At 43.5% G+C, this 21,269-nt stretch overlaps 1 protein-coding gene across 1 annotated transcript in view; it reads left to right on the top strand.

The window, feature by feature from the left end:
• Window positions 1–21,269, top strand: part of LOC134932220 (myosin-IIIb-like) — a 374,352-nt gene that overhangs the window by 11,146 nt on the left and 341,937 nt on the right. Inside the window, exons 3-4 of the mRNA XM_063926445.1 lie at window positions 12,934–13,047; window positions 20,285–20,396. Coding sequence (XP_063782515.1) covers window positions 12,934–13,047; window positions 20,285–20,396 — 226 coding nt within the window. The remainder of the gene's footprint in view (window positions 1–12,933; window positions 13,048–20,284; window positions 20,397–21,269) is intronic.

Below are 21,269 nucleotides of genomic sequence, written 5' to 3'. Positions count from 1 at the left end.
CTGCATTACTATATCTGTGCATCTCTCCTGCATTACTATACCTGTGCATCTCTCCTGCATTAGTATACCTGCGTATCACTGCTGCATTACTTAACCTGCGTATCTCTCCTGCATTACTATACCTGTGCATCTCTCCTGCATTACTATACCTGTGCTTTACTGCTTCATTACTCTACCTGTGCATCTCTCCTGCATTACTATACCTGTGCATCTCTCCTGCATTACTATACCTGTGCATTACTGCTTCATTACTCTAGCTGTGCATCTCCCCTGCATTACTATACCTGTGCATCACTGCTGCATTACTATACCTGTGTATCTCTCCTGCATGACTATACCTGTGCATTACTATACCTGTGTATCACTGCTGCATTACTATACCTGTGCATCACAGCTGTATTACTATACCTGTGCATCACTGCTGTATTACTATACCTGTGCATCACTGCTGTATTACTATACCTGTGCATCACTGCTGTATTACTATACCTGTGCATCACTGCTGCATTACTATACCTGTGTATCTCTCCTGCATTACTATACCTGTGCATTATTATACCTGTGTATCACTGCTGCATTACTATATCTGTGCATCTCTCCTGCATTACTATACCTGTGCATCTCTCCTGCATTACTATACCTGTGCATTACTGCTTCATTACTCTAGCTGTGCATCTCTCCTGCATTAGTATACCTGCGTATCACTGCTGCATTACTTAACCTGCGTATCTCTCCTGCATTAATATACCTGTGCATTTCTCCTGCATTACTATACCTGTGCATTACTGCTTCATTACTCTACCTGTGCATTTCTCCTGCATTACTATACCTGTGTATCTCTTCTGCATTACTATACCTGTGCATTACTATACCTGTGTATCACTGCTGCATTACTATACCTGTGCATCACAGCTGTATTACTATACCTGTGCATCACTGCTGTGTTACTATACCTGTGCATCACTGCTGTATTACTATACCTGTGCATCACTTCTGCATTACTATACCTGTGTATCTCTCCTGCATTACTATACCTGTGCATTACTATACCTGTGCATCACTGCTGCATTACTATATCTGTGCATCTCTCCTGCATTACTATACCTGTGCATCACTGCTGCATTACTATACCTGTGCATCACTGCTGCATTATTATACCTGTGCATCTCTCCTGCATTACTATACCTGTGCATCACTGCTGCATTACTATACCTGTGTATCTCTCCTGCATTACTATACCTGTGCATTACTATACCTGTGTATCACTGCTGCATTACTATACCTGTGCATCACAGCTGTATTACTATACCTGTGCATCACTGCTGTATTACTATACCTGTGCATAACTGCTGCATTACTATACCTGTGTATCTCTCCTGCATTACTATACATGTGCATTATTATACATGTGTATCACTGCTGCATTACTATATATGTGCATCTCTCCTGCATTACTATACCTGTGCATCTCTCCTGCATTACTACACCTGTGCATCACTGCTGCATTACTATACCTGCGTATCTGTCCTGCATTACTATACCTGTGCATCTCTCCTGCATTACTATACCTGTGCATTACTGCTTCATTACTCTACCTGTGCATCTCTCCTGCATTACTATACCTGTGCATCACTGCTGCATTACTATACCTGTGCATCTCTCCTGCATTACTATACCTATGCATCTCTCCTGCATTACTATACCTGTGCATTCCTGCTTCATTACTCTACCTGTGCATCTCTCCTGCATTACTATACCTGTGCATCACTGCTGCATTACTATACCTGTGTATCTCTCCTGCATTACTATATCTGTGCATCTCTCCTGCATTACTATACCTGTGCATCTCTCCTGCATTAGTATACCTGCGTATCACTGCTGCATTACTTAACCTGCATATCTCTCATGCATTACTATACCTGTGCATCTCTCCTGCATTACTATACCTGTGCTTTACTGCATCATTACTCTACCTGTGCATCTCTCCTGCATTACTATACCTGTGCATCTCTCCTGCATTACTATACCTGTGCATCACTGCTGCATTACTATACCTGTGTATCTCTCCTGCATGACTATACCTGTGCATTACTATACCTGTGTATCACTGCTGCATTACTATACCTGTGCATCTCTCCTGCATTAGTATACCTGCGTATCACTGCTGCATTACTTAACCTGCGTATCTCTCCTGCATTACTATACCTGTGCATCTCTCCTGCATTACTATACCTGTGCTTTACTGCTTCATTACTCTACCTGTGCATCTCTCCTGCATTACTATACCTGTGCATCTCTCCTGCATTACTATACCTGTGCATTACTGCTTCATTACTCTAGCTGTGCATCTCCCCTGCATTACTATACCTGTGCATCACTGCTGCATGACTATACCTGTGCATTACTATACCTGTGTATCACTGCTGCATTACTATACCTGTGCATCACAGCTGTATTACTATACCTGTGCATCACTGCTGTATTACTATACCTGTGCATCACTGCTGTATTACTATACCTGTGCATCACTGCTGTATTACTATACCTGTGCATCACTGCTGCATTACTATACCTGTGTATCTCTCCTGCATTACTATACCTGTGCATTATTATACCTGTGTATCACTGCTGCATTACTATATCTGTGCATCTCTCCTGCATTACTATACCTGTGCATCTCTCCTGCATTACTATACCTGTGCATTACTGCTTCATTACTCTAGCTGTGCATCTCTCCTGCATTAGTATACCTGCGTATCACTGCTGCATTACTTAACCTGCGTATCTCTCCTGCATTAATATACCTGTGCATTTCTCCTGCATTACTATACCTGTGCATTACTGCTTCATTACTCTACCTGTGCATTTCTCCTGCATTACTATACCTGTGTATCTCTTCTGCATTACTATACCTGTGCATTACTATACCTGTGTATCACTGCTGCATTACTATACCTGTGCATCACAGCTGTATTACTATACCTGTGCATCACTGCTGTGTTACTATACCTGTGCATCACTGCTGTATTACTATACCTGTGCATCACTTCTGCATTACTATACCTGTGTATCTCTCCTGCATTACTATACCTGTGCATCACTGCTGCATTACTATATCTGTGCATCTCTCCTGCATTACTATACCTGTGCATCACTGCTGCATTACTATACCTGTGCATCACTGCTGCATTATTATACCTGTGCATCTCTCCTGCATGACTATACCTGTGCATTACTATACCTGTGCATCACTGCTGCATTACTATACCTGTGTATCTCTCCTGCATTACTATACCTGTGCATTACTATACCTGTGTATCACTGCTGCATTACTATACCTGTGCATCACAGCTGTATTACTATACCTGTGCATCACTGCTGTATTACTATACCTGTGCATAACTGCTGCATTACTATACCTGTGTATCTCTCCTGCATTACTATACATGTGCATTATTATACATGTGTATCACTGCTGCATTACTATATATGTGCATCTCTCCTGCATTACTATACCTGTGCATCTCTCCTGCATTACTACACCTGTGCATCACTGCTGCATTACTATACCTGCGTATCTGTCCTGCATTACTATACCTGTGCATCTCTCCTGCATTACTATACCTGTGCATTACTGCTTCATTACTCTACCTGTGCATCTCTCCTGCATTACTATACCTGTGCATCACTGCTGCATTACTATACCTGTGCATCTCTCCTGCATTACTATACCTATGCATCTCTCCTGCATTACTATACCTGTGCATTCCTGCTTCATTACTCTACCTGTGCATCTCTCCTGCATTACTATACCTGTGCATCACTGCTGCATTACTATACCTGTGTATCTCTCCTGCATTACTATATCTGTGCATCTCTCCTGCATTACTATACCTGTGCATCTCTCCTGCATTAGTATACCTGCGTATCACTGCTGCATTACTTAACCTGCGTATCTCTCATGCATTACTATACCTGTGCATCTCTCCTGCATTACTATACCTGTGCTTTACTGCTTCATTACTCTACCTGTGCATCTCTCCTGCATTACTATACCTGTGCATCTCTCCTGCATTACTATACCTGTGCATTACTGCTTCATTACTCTAGCTGTGCATCTCCCCTGCATTACTATACCTGTGCATCACTGCTGCATTACTATACCTGTGTATCTCTCCTGCATGACTATACCTGTGCATTACTATACCTGTGTATCACTGCTGCATTACTATACCTGTGCATCACAGCTGTATTACTATACCTGTGCATCACTGCTGTATTACTATACCTGTGCATCACTGCTGTATTACTATACCTGTGCATCACTGCTGTATTACTATACCTGTGCATCACTGCTGCATTACTATACCTGTGTATCTCTCCTGCATTACTATACCTGTGTTTCACTGCTGCATTACTATATCTGTGCATCTCTCCTGCATTACTATACCTGTGCATCTCTCCTGCATTACTATACCTGTGCATTACTGCTTCATTACTCTAGCTGTGCATCTCTCCTGCATTAGTATACCTGCGTATCACTGCTGCATTACTTAACCTGCGTATCTCTCCTGCATTACTATACCTGTGCATTTCTCCTGCATTACTATACCTGTGCATTACTGCTTCATTACTCTACCTGTGCATTTTTCCTGCATTACTATACCTGTGTATCTCTTCTGCATTACTATACCTGTGCATTACTATACCTGTGTATCACTGCTGCATTACTATACCTGTGCATCACAGCTGTATTACTATACCTGTGCATCACTGCTGTGTTACTATACCTGTGCATCACTGCTGTATTACTATACCTGTGCATCACTTCTGCATTACTATACCTGTGTATCTCTCCTGCATTACTATACCTGTGCATTACTATACCTGTGCATCACTGCTGCATTACTATATCTGTGCATCTCTCCTGCATTACTATACCTGTGCATCACTGCTGCATTACTATACCTGTGCATCACTGCTGCATTATTATACCTGTGCATCTCTCCTGCATTACTATACCTGTGCATCACTGCTGCATTACTATACCTGTGTATCTCTCCTGCATTACTATACCTGTGCATTACTATACCTGTGTATCACTGCTGCATTACTATACCTGTGTATCACAGCTGTATTACTATACCTGTGCATCACTGCTGTATTACTATACCTGTGCATCACTGCTGCATTACTATACCTGTGTATCTCTCCTGCATTACTATACATGTGCATTATTATACATGTGTATCACTGCTGCATTACTATATATGTGCATCTCTCCTGCATTACTATACCTGTGCATCTCTCCTGCATTACTACACCTGTGCATCACTGCTGCATTACTATACCTGCGTATCTGTCCTGCATTACTATACCTGTGCATCTCTCCTGCATTACTATACCTGTGCATTACTGCTTCATTACTCTACCTGTGCATCTCTCCTGCATTACTATACCTGTGCATCACTGCTGCATTACTATACCTGTGCATCTCTCCTGCATTACTTTACCTATGCATCTCTCCTGCATTACTATACCTGTGCATTCCTGCTTCATTACTCTACCTGTGCATCTCTCCTGCATTACTATACCTGTGCATCACTGCTGCATTACTATACCTGTGTATCTCTCCTGCATTACTATATCTGTGCATCTATCCTGCATTACTATACCTGTGCATCTCTCCTGCATTAGTATACCTGCGTATCACTGCTGCATTACTTAACCTGCATATCTCTCCTGCATTACTATACCTGTGCATCTCTCCTGCATTACTATACCTGTGCTTTACTGCTTCATTACTCTACCTGTGCATCTCTCCTGCATTACTATACCTGTGCATCTCTCCTGCATTACTATACCTGTGCATTACTGCTTCATTACTCTAGCTGTGCATCTCCCCTGCATTACTATACCTGTGCATCACTGCTGCATTACTATACCTGTGTATCTCTCCTGCATGACTATACCTGTGCATTACTATACCTGTGTATCACTGCTGCATTACTATACCTGTGCATCACAGCTGTATTACTATACCTGTGCATCACTGCTGTATTACTATACCTGTGCATCACTGCTGTATTACTATACCTGTGCATCACTGCTGTATTACTATACCTGTGCATCACTGCTGCATTACTATACCTGTGTATCTCTCCTGCATTACTATACCTGTGCATTATTATACCTGTGTATCACTGCTGCATTACTATATCTGTGCATCTCTCCTGCATTACTATACCTGTGCATCACTGCTGCATTACTATACCTGTGCATCTCTCCTGCATTACAATACTTTGCATTACTATACCTGTGTATCACTGCTGCATTACTATACCTGTGCATCTCTCCTGCATTAATATACCTATGCATCACTGCTTCATTACTCTACCTGTGCATCTCTCCTGCATTACTATACCTGTGGATCACTGCTGCATTACTATACCTGTGTATCTCTCCTGTATTACTATACCTGTGCATCTCTCCTACATTACTATATCTGTGCATCTCTCCTGCTTTACTATACCTGTGCATCTCTCCTGCATGACTATACCTGTGCATTACTATACCTGTGTATCACTGCTGCATTACTATACCTGTGCATCACAGCTGTATTACTATACCTGTGCATCACTGCTGTATTACTATACCTGTGCATCACTGCTGTATTACTATACCTGTGCATCACTGCTGTATTACTATACCTGTGCATCACTGCTGCATTACTATACCTGTGTATCTCTCCTGCATTACTATACCTGTGCATTATTATACCTGTGTATCACTGCTGCATTACTATATCTGTGCATCTCTCCTGCATTACTATACCTGTGCATCTCTCCTGCATTACTATACCTGTGCATTACTGCTTCATTACTCTAGCTGTGCATCTCTCCTGCATTAGTATACCTGCGTATCACTGCTGCATTACTTAACCTGCGTATCTCTCCTGCATTAATATACCTGTGCATTTCTCCTGCATTACTATACCTGTGCATTACTGCTTCATTACTCTACCTGTGCATTACTCCTGCATTACTATACCTGTGTATCTCTTCTGCATTACTATACCTGTGCATTACTATACCTGTGTATCACTGCTGCATTACTATACCTGTGCATCACAGCTGTATTACTATACCTGTGCATCACTGCTGTGTTACTATACCTGTGCATCACTGCTGTGTTACTATACCTGTGCATCACTGCTGTATTACTATACCTGTGCATCACTGCTGTATTACTATACCTGTGCATCACTTCTGCATTACTATACCTGTGTATCTCTCCTGCATTACTATACCTGTGCATTACTATACCTGTGCATCACTGCTGCATTACTATATCTGTGCATCTCTCCTGCATTACTATACCTGTGCATCACTGCTGCATTACTATACCTGTGCATCACTGCTGCATTATTATACCTGTGCATCTCTCCTGCATTACTATACCTGTGCATCACTGCTGCATTACTATACCTGTGTATCTCTCCTGCATTACTATACCTGTGCATTACTATACCTGTGTATCACTGCTGCATTACTATACCTGTGCATCACAGCTGTATTACTATACCTGTGCATCACTGCTGTATTACTATACCTGTGCATAACTGCTGCATTACTATACCTGTGTATCTCTCCTGCATTACTATACATGTGCATTATTATACATGTGTATCACTGCTGCATTACTATATATGTGCATCTCTCCTGCATTACTATACCTGTGCATCTCTCCTGCATTACTACACCTGTGCATCACTGCTGCATTACTATACCTGCGTATCTGTCCTGCATTACTATACCTGTGCATCTCTCCTGCATTACTATACCTGTGCATTACTGCTTCATTACTCTACCTGTGCATCTCTCCTGCATTACTATACCTGTGCATCACTGCTGCATTACTATACCTGTGCATCTCTCCTGCATTACTATACCTATGCATCTCTCCTGCATTACTATACCTGTGCATTCCTGCTTCATTACTCTACCTGTGCATCTCTCCTGCATTACTATACCTGTGCATCACTGCTGCATTACTATACCTGTGTATCTCTCCTGCATTACTATATCTGTGCATCTCTCCTGCATTACTATACCTGTGCATCTCTCCTGCATTAGTATACCTGCGTATCACTGCTGCATTACTTAACCTGCGTATCTCTCATGCATTACTATACCTGTGCATCTCTCCTGCATTACTATACCTGTGCTTTACTGCTTCATTACTCTACCTGTGCATCTCTCCTGCATTACTATACCTGTGCATCTCTCCTGCATTACTATACCTGTGCATTACTGCTTCATTACTCTAGCTGTGCATCTCCCCTGCATTACTATACCTGTGCATCACTGCTGCATTACTATACCTGTGTATCTCTCCTGCATGACTATACCTGTGCATTACTATACCTGTGTATCACTGCTGCATTACTATACCTGTGCATCACAGCTGTATTACTATACCTGTGCATCACTGCTGTATTACTATACCTGTGCATCACTGCTGTATTACTATACCTGTGCATCACTGCTGCATTACTATACCTGTGTATCTCTCCTGCATTACTATACCTGTGTTTCACTGCTGCATTACTATATCTGTGCATCTCTCCTGCATTACTATACCTGTGCATCTCTCCTGCATTACTATACCTGTGCATTACTGCTTCATTACTCTAGCTGTGCATCTCTCCTGCATTAGTATACCTGCGTATCACTGCTGCATTACTTAACCTGCGTATCTCTCCTGCATTACTATACCTGTGCATTTCTCCTGCATTACTATACCTGTGCATTACTGCTTCATTACTCTACCTGTGCATTTTTCCTGCATTACTATACCTGTGTATCTCTTCTGCATTACTATACCTGTGCATTACTATACCTGTGTATCACTGCTGCATTACTATACCTGTGCATCACAGCTGTATTACTATACCTGTGCATCACTGCTGTGTTACTATACCTGTGCATCACTGCTGTATTACTATACCTGTGCATCACTTCTGCATTACTATACCTGTGTATCTCTCCTGCATTACTATACCTGTGCATTACTATACCTGTGCATCACTGCTGCATTACTATATCTGTGCATCTCTCCTGCATTACTATACCTGTGCATCACTGCTGCATTACTATACCTGTGCATCACTGCTGCATTATTATACCTGTGCATCTCTCCTGCATTACTATACCTGTGCATCACTGCTGCATTACTATACCTGTGTATCTCTCCTGCATTACTATACCTGTGTATCACTGCTGCATTACTATACCTGTGCATCACAGCTGTATTACTATACCTGTGCATCACTGCTGTATTACTATACCTGTGCATCACTGCTGCATTACTATACCTGTGTATCTCTCCTGCATTACTATACATGTGCATTATTATACATGTGTATCACTGCTGCATTACTATATATGTGCATCTCTCCTGCATTACTATACCTGTGCATCTCTCCTGCATTACTACACCTGTGCATCACTGCTGCATTACTATACCTGCGTATCTGTCCTGCATTACTATACCTGTGCATCTCTCCTGCATTACTATACCTGTGCATTACTGCTTCATTACTCTACCTGTGCATCTCTCCTGCATTACTATACCTGTGCATCACTGCTGCATTACTATACCTGTGCATCTCTCCTGCATTACTTTACCTATGCATCTCTCCTGCATTACTATACCTGTGCATTCCTGCTTCATTACTCTACCTGTGCATCTCTCCTGCATTACTATACCTGTGCATCACTGCTGCATTACTATACCTGTGTATCTCTCCTGCATTACTATATCTGTGCATCTATCCTGCATTACTATACCTGTGCATCTCTCCTGCATTAGTATACCTGCGTATCACTGCTGCATTACTTAACCTGCATATCTCTCCTGCATTACTATACCTGTGCATCTCTCCTGCATTACTATACCTGTGCTTTACTGCTTCATTACTCTACCTGTGCATCTCTCCTGCATTACTATACCTGTGCATCTCTCCTGCATTACTATACCTGTGCATTACTGCTTCATTACTCTAGCTGTGCATCTCCCCTGCATTACTATACCTGTGCATCACTGCTGCATTACTATACCTGTGTATCTCTCCTGCATGACTATACCTGTGCATTACTATACCTGTGTATCACTGCTGCATTACTATACCTGTGCATCACAGCTGTATTACTATACCTGTGCATCACTGCTGTATTACTATACCTGTGCATCACTGCTGTATTACTATACCTGTGCATCACTGCTGTATTACTATACCTGTGCATCACTGCTGTATTACTATACCTGTGCATCACTGCTGCATTACTATACCTGTGTATCTCTCCTGCATTACTATACCTGTGCATTATTATACCTGTGTATCACTGCTGCATTACTATATCTGTGCATCTCTCCTGCATTACTATACCTGTGCATCACTGCTGCATTACTATACCTGTGCATCTCTCCTGCATTACAATACTTTGCATTACTATACCTGTGTATCACTGCTGCATTACTATACCTGTGCATCTCTCCTGCATTAATATACCTATGCATCACTGCTTCATTACTCTACCTGTGCATCTCTCCTGCATTACTATACCTGTGGATCACTGCTGCATTACTATACCTGTGTATCTCTCCTGCATTACTATACCTGTGCATCTCTCCTACATTACTATATCTGTGTATCTCTCCTGCTTTACTATACCTGTGCATCTCTCCTGCATTACTATACCTGTGCATTACTGCTGCATTACTATTCCTGCACATCACTGCTGCATTACTATACATTCGCATCACTGCTGCATTACTATGCCTGTGCATCACTGCTGCATTACTATACCTGTGCATATATCCTGCATTACTATACCTGTGCATCACTGCTGCATTACTATACCTGTGCATATATCCTGCATTACTATACCTGTGCATCTCTCCTGCATTACTATACCTGTACATCTCTCCTGCATTACTATACCTGTGCATCACTGCTGCATTACTATTCCTGCGCATCACTGCTGCATTACTATACATTCGCATCACTGCTGCATTACTATGCCTGTGCATCACTGCTGCATTACTATACCTGTGCATATATCCTGCATTACTATACCTGTGCATCACTGCTGCATTACTATACCTGTGCATATATCCTGCATTACTATACCTGTGCATCTCTCCTGCATTACTATACCTGTACATCTCTCCTGCATTACTATACCTGTGCATCTCTCCTGCATTACTATACCTGTGCATCACTGCTGCATTACTATACCTGTGCATCTCTCCTGCATTACTATACCTGTGCATCTCTCCTGCATTACTATACCTATGCATCACTGCTGCATTACTATACCTATGCATCACTGCTGCATTACTATACCTATGCATCACTACTGTATTACTATACCTATGCATCACTACTGCATTATTATACCTGTGCATCACTGCTGCATTACTATACCTATGCATCACTGCTGTATTACTATACCTATGCATCACTACTGTATTACTATACCTATGCATCACTACTGTATTACTATACCTATGCATCACTACTGTATTACTATACCTATGCATTATTATACCTGTGCATCACTACTGCATTATTATACCTGTACATCACTGCTGCATTACTATGCCTGTGCATCACTGCTGCATTACTATACCTGTGTATCTCCCCTTCATTACTATACCTGTGCATCACTGCCGCATTACTATACCTGTGCATCTCTCCTGCAGTACTATACCTGTGCATCTCTCCTGCATTACTATACCTGTGCATCACTGCTGCAGTACTATACCTGTGCATCACTGCTGCATTACTATACTTTATGGTCTATGTAATAGGCATTACCAGTGCTAGTGGCTTTCACTCATAAAACATGTGGAGAAACAGAAGCAGTTCCTGCCCCTCACTACACAACTGACCCTGCGGATGACATATAAACACAATTTACTTAATATATTACTTCCGGCTGCAGGGAGAAGGAGGCGGCGTTGGGGACAAACTGCTTCCCGGCCAGGGAGGTGACGGAGACCCCGCCCCCCCTGCACACCACCTCACTGGTATCACGGGAGGCCTGTGTCACCGCATTGCTATGTTAACCGCATATGTTAGTACATATTTAATTAGCATCGGTGCGGTAGGTGGCGAGGGGCGGTGATACATTTTAATACATCCCACCAAAAGTGCTTCTATTAAGTATCTGTCTACTGGGAATGAATACTTATGCAACCAGTAAATAAATATACCGGTAACTCATGAGTTATGTACTTTTAGCGCTTCTCATTCACGTAGACAATCTGGGGGGAATTCAATAGTTTGAAAAGTCAGTTGGGTTTCTGTTTTTTCCCATCTAACCGACCGACTTCTCAGATATCTGAATTCCCCCCACTGACAGGAACGATCTCTGTCTGGTGATACCGACATGTGTTGACATGCAGGGCACTGTATGTGTATATATAGTATATAGTAAGTTATATGCCTTTTCCACGTATAACCCAGATCCGACGCGGGAACTGGACACTGGGGCACGGCACTGGCTGGAAACCCCTTACACCCTGCAGGTTGGCCCAGGCTAGTGGTGGGTATTCCCTCTGTAACCCGGGTTATGGCGGCGGGGAACAAGGGGTATTAGTGATATTCATTCCATAACTAGAAGCAGAAGAATATTCCGCAGCGGCGATGGGTGTGCTGGAAACGTGTTTGTAGTAGAAATCACTAAGCGCAGTCGCTGCAGATCGCAGGGCAGCCATTGGCTCGTGTTGCGGTCTCGCTGATGCGTTGCGGATAAGGGTGTGTGGGCTCAGTAGTATATAGATGGTTTTATTCCGCATATGATACATTGTTCTGGAGAAAGCGTCTTCTGGACACTGTTCCTGATACACATACGTTGTTTCCAGGCTTCTGACGCCTCGTTCCTGGAGAAGTTGTCTGCCGGATGTTGTACGAATCCGCACTTTGCACGAGCGCGAGGAAAGAATCCGGGATTCATTATTCACCACTATGCCGGGAAGGTAAAATACAATATTACACGTTCCTCATTCTCTGTGTCTGTCTCCAGCCCCAACCTCCATATTGTATCCAGCGTCATATTCCCATCCGCTATCACGTTACTGGGTCTGTATCACACACACACACCTGTCACACACTAACACAACAGTGTATCCGCTATCACGTTACTGGGTCTGTATCACACACACACCTGTCACACAATAACACAATAGTGTATCCGCTATCACGTTACTGTGACTGTAACACACACACACCTGTCACACAATAACACAATAGTGTATCCGCTATCACATTACTGTGACTGTATCACACACACACCTGTCACACAATAACACAACAGTGTATCCGCTATCACGTTACTGTGACTGTAACACACACACCTGTCACACACTAACACAATAGTGTATCCGCTATCACATTACTGGGTCTGTATCACACACACACCTGTCACACACTAACACAATAGTGTATCCGCTATCACGTTACTGTGACTGTAACACACACACCTGTCACACACTAACACAATAGTGTATCCGCTATCACGTTACTGTGACTGTAACACACACACCTGTCACACACTAACACAATAGTGTATCCGCTATCACGTTACTGTGACTGTAACACACACACACCTGTCACACACTAACACAATAGTGTATCCGCTATCACGTTACTGTGACTGTAACACACACACCTGTCACATACTAACACAATAGTGTATCCGCTGTCACGTTACTGTGACTGTAACACACACACACCTGTCACACACTAACACAACAGTGTATCCGCTATCACGTTACTGTGACTGTATCACACACACACCTGTCACACACTAACAACAGTGTATCCGCTATCACGTTACTGTGACTGTATCACACACACACCTGTCACACAATAACACAACAGTGTATCCGCTATCACGTTACTGTGACTGTATCACACACACACCTGTCACACAATAACACAACAGTGTATCCGCTATCACGTTACTGTGACTGTAACACACACACACCTGTCACACACTAACACAATAGTGTATCCGCTATCACGTTACTGTGACTGTAACACACACACCTGTCACACACTAACACAATAGTGTATCCGCTATCACGTTACTGTGACTGTAACACACACACACCTGTCACACACTAACACAATAGTGTATCCGCTATCACGTTACTGTGACTGTAACACACACACACCTGTCACACACTAACACAATAGTGTATCCGCTATCACGTTACTGTGACTGTAACACACACACCTGTCACATACTAACACAATAGTGTATCCGCTGTCACGTTACTGTGACTGTAACACACACACACCTGTCACACACTAACACAACAGTGTATCCGCTATCACGTTACTGTGACTGTATCACACACACACCTGTCACACACTAACACAACAGTGTATCCGCTATCACGTTACTGTGACTGTATCACACACACACCTGTCACACACTAACACAACAGTGTATCCGCTATCACGTTACTGTGACTGTAACACACACACACCTGTCACACACTAACACAACAGTGTATCCGCTATCACGTTACTGTGACTGTAACACACACACACACCTGTCACACACTAACACAACAGTGTATCCGCTATCACGTTACTGTGACTGTATCACACACACACCTGTAACACACTAACACAACAGTGTATCCGCTATCACGTTACTGTGACTGTAACACACACACACACCTGTCACACACTAACACAACAGTGTATCCGCTATCACGTTACTGTGACTGTATCACACACACACCTGTAACACACTAACACAACAGTGTATCCGCTATCACGTTACTGTGACTGTAACACACACACACACACCTGTCACATACTAACACAACAGTGTATCCGCTATCACGTTACTGTGACTGTAACACACACACACACCTGTCACACACTAACACAACAGTGTATCCGCTGTCACGTTACTGTGTCTGTAACACACACACCTGTAACACACTAACACAATAGTGTATCCGCTATCACGTTACTGTGACTGTAACACACACACCTGTCACACACTAACACAAAAGTGTATCCGCTATCACGTTACTGTGACTGTAACACACACACCTGTCACACACTAACACAACAGTGTATCCGCTATCACGTTACTGTGACTGTATCACACACACACACACACCTGTCACACACTAACACAACAGTGTATCCGCTATCACGTTACTGGGTCTGTATCACACACACACCTGTCACACACTAACACAATAGTGTATCTGCTATCACGTTACTGTGACTGTAACACACACACCTGTCACACACTAACACAACAGTGTATCCGCTGTCACGTTACTGTGACTGTAACACACACACACCTGTCACACACTAACACAACAGTGTATCCGCTATCACGTTACTGTGACTGTAACACACACACACACCTGTCACACACTAACACAATAGTGTATCCGCTATCACGTTACTGTGACTGTAACACACACACCTGTCACATACTAACACAATAGTGTATCCGCTGTCACGTTACTGTGACTGTAACACACACACACCTGTCACACACTAACACAACAGTGTATCCGCTATCACGTTACTGTGACTGTAACACACACACACCTGTCACACACTAACACAACAGTGTATCCGCTATCACGTTACTGGGTCTGTATCACACACACACCTGTCACACACTAACACAATAGTGTATCCGCTATCATGTTACTGTGACTGTATCACACACACACCTGTCACACACTAACACAACAGTGTATCCGCTATCACGTTACTGTGACTGTAACACACACACACCTGTCACACACTAACACAACAGTGTATCCGCTATCACATTACTGGGTCTGTATCACACACACACCTGTCACACACTAACACAATAGTGTATCCGCTATCACATTACTGGGTCTGTATCACACACACACCTGTCACACACTAACACAATAGTGTATCCGCTATCATGTTACTGTGACTGTATCACACACACACCTGTCACACACTAACACAATAGTGTATCCGCTATCACGTTACTGTGACTGTATCACACACACACACACCTGTCACACACTAACACAATAGTGTATCCGCTATCACATTACTGGGTCTGTATCACACACACACCTGTCACACACTAACACAATAGTGTATCCGCTATCATGTTACTGTGACTGTATCACACACACACCTGTCACACACTAACACAACAGTGTATCCGCTATCACGTTACTGTGACTGTATCACACACACACACCTGTCACACACTAACACAACAGTGTATCCGCTATCACGTTACTGTGACTGTATCACACACACACATGTCACACACTAACACAACAGTGTATCCGCTATCACGTTACTGTGACTGTAACACACACACACACCTGTCATACACTAACACAATAGTGTATCCGCTGTCACGTTACTGTGACTGTAACACACACATCTGTCACACACTAACACAATAGTGTATCCGCTATCACATTACTGGGTCTGTATCACACACACACCTGTCACACACTAACACAATAGTGTATCCGCACAAACACAATAGTGTATCCGCTATCACGTTACTGGGTCTGTATCACACACAACTGTCACACACTAACACAATAGTGTTTCCGCTAGCACGTTACTGGGTCTGTATCTCACACACACACCTGTCACACACTAACACAATAGTGTATCCGCACTAACACAATAGTGTATCCGCTATCACGTTACTGGGTCTGTATCACACACACACCTGTCACACAATAACACAATAGTGTATCCGCACTAACACAATAGTGTATCCACTATCACGTTACTGGGTCTGTATCACACACACACCTGTCACATAATAACACAACAGTGTATCCGCTATCACGTTACTGGGTCTGTAGCGCACACACACCTGTCACACACTAACACAATAGTGTATCCACTATCACGTTAATGTGACTGTATCACACACACCTGTCACACGCACTAACACAATAGTGTATCCGCACTAACACAATAGTGTATCCGCTATCACGTTACTGGGTCTGTATCACACACACACCTGTCACACACTAGCACAATAGTGTATCCGCACTAACACAATAGTGTATCCGCTAGCACGTTACTGGGTCTGTATCACACACACCTGTCACACACTAACACAATAGTGTATCCGCACTAGCACAATAGTGTATCCGCTATCACGTTACTGGGTCTGTATCACACACACACCTGTCGCACGATAATACAATAGTGTATCCGCACTAACACAACAGTGTATCCGCTATCACGTTACTGGGTCTGTATCACACACACACCTGTCACACAATAACACAATAGTGTATCCGCACTAACACAGTGTATCCGCTATCACGTTACTGGGTCTGTAACACACACAACTGTCACACACACTAAGCACAATAGTGTATCCGCTATCACGTTACTGGGTGGAGGATTCTGTGTCCGTAGCACACACACACACCTGCTGTCACACACACTAACACAATAGTGTATCCGCTATCACGTTACTGGGTCCGTAACACACACACCTGTCACACACACTAAGCACAATAGTGTATCCGCTATCACGTTACTGGGTGGAGGATTCTGTGTCTGTAGCACACACACACACACACCTGTCACACACACTAAGCACAAAAGTGTATCCTCTATCACGTTACTGGGTGGAGGATTCTGTGTCTGTAGCACACACACCTGTCACACACACTAACACAATAGTGTATCCGCTATCACATTACTGGGTGGAGGATTCTGTGTCTGTAGCACACACACCTGTCACACACACTAACACAATAGTGTATCCTCTATCACGTTACTGGGTGGAGGATTCTTTGTTTGTAGCACACACACACCTGTCACACACACTAACACAATAGTGTATCCGCTATCACATTACTGGGTGGAGGATTCTGTGTCTGTAGCACACACACCTGTCACACACACTAAGCACAATAGTGTATCCGCTATCACATTACTGGGTGGAGGATTCTGTGTCTGTAGCACACACACACACCTGTCACACACACTAACACAATAGTGTATCCGCTATCACATTACTGGGTGGAGGATTCTGTGTCTGTAGCACACACACACACCTGCTGTCACACACACTAACACAATAGTGTATCCGCTATCACATTACTGGGTGGAGGATTCTGTGTCTGTATCACACACACACACACACACACCTGTCACACACACTAAGCACAATAGTGTATCCGCTATCACATTACTGGGTGGAGGATTCTGTGTCTGTAGCACACACACCTGTCACACAAACTAAGCACAATAGTGTATCCGCTATCACATTACTGGGTGGAGGATTCTGTGTCTGTAGCACACACACACACCTGTCACACACACTAACACAATAGTGTATCCTCTGTCACGTTACTGGGTGGAGGATTCTGTGTCTGTAGCACACACACACACACACCTGTCACACACACTAACACAATAGTGTATCCGCTATCACATTACTGGGTGGAGGATTTTGTGTCTGTAGCACACACACACCTGTCACACACACTAAGCACAATAGTGTATCCGCTATCACATTACTGGGTGGAGGATTCTGTGTTTGTAGCACACACACACACACACACCTGTCACACACACTAACACAATAGTGTATCCTCTGTCACGTTACTGGGTGGAGGATTCTGTGTCTGTAGCACACACACACACACCTGCTGTCACACACACTAACACAATAGTGTATCCGCTATCACATTACTGGGTGGAGGATTCTGTGTCTGTATCACACACACACCTGTCACACACACTAACACAGTAGTGTATCCGCTATCACATTACTGGGTGGAGGATTCTGTGTCTGTAGCACACACACACCTGCTGTCACACACACTAACACAATAGTGTATCCGCTATCACGTTACTGGGTGGAGGATTCTGTGTCTGTAGCACACACACACACACACACACACACACACACCTGCTGTCACACACACACTAACACAATAGTGTATCTGCTATCACGTTACTGGGTGGAGGATTCTGTGTCTGTAGCACACACACACACACACCTGCTGTCACACACACTAACACAATAGTGTATCCGCTATCACGTTACTGGGTGGAGGATTCTGTGTCTGTAGCACACACACACACCTGCTGTCACACACACTAACACAATAGTGTATGCTCTATCACGTTACTGGGTGGAGGATTCTGTGTCTGTAGCACACACACCTGTCACACACACTAACACAATAGTGTATCCGCTATCACGTTACTGGGTGGAGGATTCTGTGTCTGTAGCACACACACACACACACACACACCTGCTGTCACACACACTAACACAATAGTGTATCCGCTATCACGTTACTGGGTGGAGGATTCTGTGTCTGTAGCACACACACACACCTGCTGTCACACACACTAACACAATAGTGTATGCTCTATCACGTTACTGGGTGGAGGATTCTGTGTCTGTAGCACACACACACCTGCTGTCACACACACTAACACAATAGTGTATCCGCTATCACGTTACTGGGTGGAGGATTCTGTGTCTGTAGCACACACACACACACACCTGCTGTCACACACACACTAACACAATAGTGTATCTGCTATCACGTTACTGGGTGGAGGATTCTGTGTCTGTAGCACACACACACACACACCTGCTGTCACACACACTAACACAATAGTGTATCCGCTATCACGTTACTGGGTGGAGGATTCTGTGTCTGTAGCACACACACACACCTGCTGTCACACACACTAACACAATAGTGTATGCTCTATCACGTTACTGGGTGGAGGATTCTGTGTCTGTAGCACACACACCTGTCACACACACTAACACAATAGTGTATCCGCTATCACGTTACTGGGTGGAGGATTCTGTGTCTGTAGCACACACACACACACACACACACACCTGCTGTCACACACACTAACACAATAGTGTATCCGCTATCACGTTACTGGGTGGAGGATTCTGTGTCTGTAGCACACACACACACCTGCTGTCACACACACTAACACAATAGTGTATGCTCTATCACGTTACTGGGTGGAGGATTCTGTGTCTGTAGCACACACACCTGTCACACACACTAACACAATAGTGTATCCACTATCACGTTACTGGGTCTAGGATTCTGTGTCTGTAGCACACACACACCTGCTGTCACACACACTAACACAATAGTGTATCCGCTTTGTATGCCGCATTTTCTGTATCTCCCTCAGGTGCAGTATTCCGCAGTTGGGTTTTTGGAGAAGAACCGCGACACGATCCCTGTGAACATCCAGCATCTCTTTATAAACAGTGTAACCTCGTTACTGAGCCTCCTGTTCACAGGTATTTTATGTACAGTACTAATGTCTGTCCTCACACGTTGCCTTAATACGCCATGTAGATAGACATGTCAGGTGTGAGTGAGCTGACTGGTTCCGTGCGTCTCCACTAGCGTCAGCCGTTTTTGGGTTTTTTTTCTTTCGTCTTACTCGCAAAACAATGTGAATAAGATGCATAAGCAGATTTTGCTTATTACAATGATATTCATCATGCTTATAAAATGTGTGTGACTGAGGCTGTATACGGAGCACAATGTGACTAGGATGCACCAGGAGACTGCGCTGAGTAATGTGATATGTGACACTTGATAATGCTGATTTTAATTACCTTATAACCTTCACTATATGGGTAAGAGACTAAATACGCAATTGGCGTATGGGGTACCGTAAGGGTACGCACTTAGCGTAGCATACGCTCGGCCGTGATCGAGACGCACATGCGGCATGCTCGCTCACAGCTTACGCTTGGTGTCGAGCACGCTATAGGCGAGCGACTACTGTAATGCTACGCTACCAGCGTAGCGGACGCTCGGGACCACGAGGAGATCACGAGCGTCGCAGACGCTCACAAGATGATAATCAGTAAACCTTGAATGTAACACACAGAAAGGATACTCTTATGTTGTAAACCTTGTTCTGAAACACTGTAGCGATATAACGCTGCTTAACCTGATTAACACTAAAACTGTTTGAGCGATCGAGGCGCTCCTATTACCCTCTGCAATGTAATGAACACACCATACCGTGCTAAGGTTCCAACACCTTTACTAACAAGCTTTTAAGTTATATCGAAAAAGGTAAACAGTTCACAAGTCATACACTACAAACTAACATATAATTCTAACAGATTATCTTGACAGAAATATACAATAACGTT

Source organism: Pseudophryne corroboree, chromosome 1 (genome assembly GCF_028390025.1).
Source record: "Pseudophryne corroboree isolate aPseCor3 chromosome 1, aPseCor3.hap2, whole genome shotgun sequence".
NCBI lineage: Eukaryota > Metazoa > Chordata > Amphibia > Anura > Myobatrachidae > Pseudophryne > Pseudophryne corroboree.
This window is presented reverse-complemented; position numbering and strand designations above follow the sequence as displayed.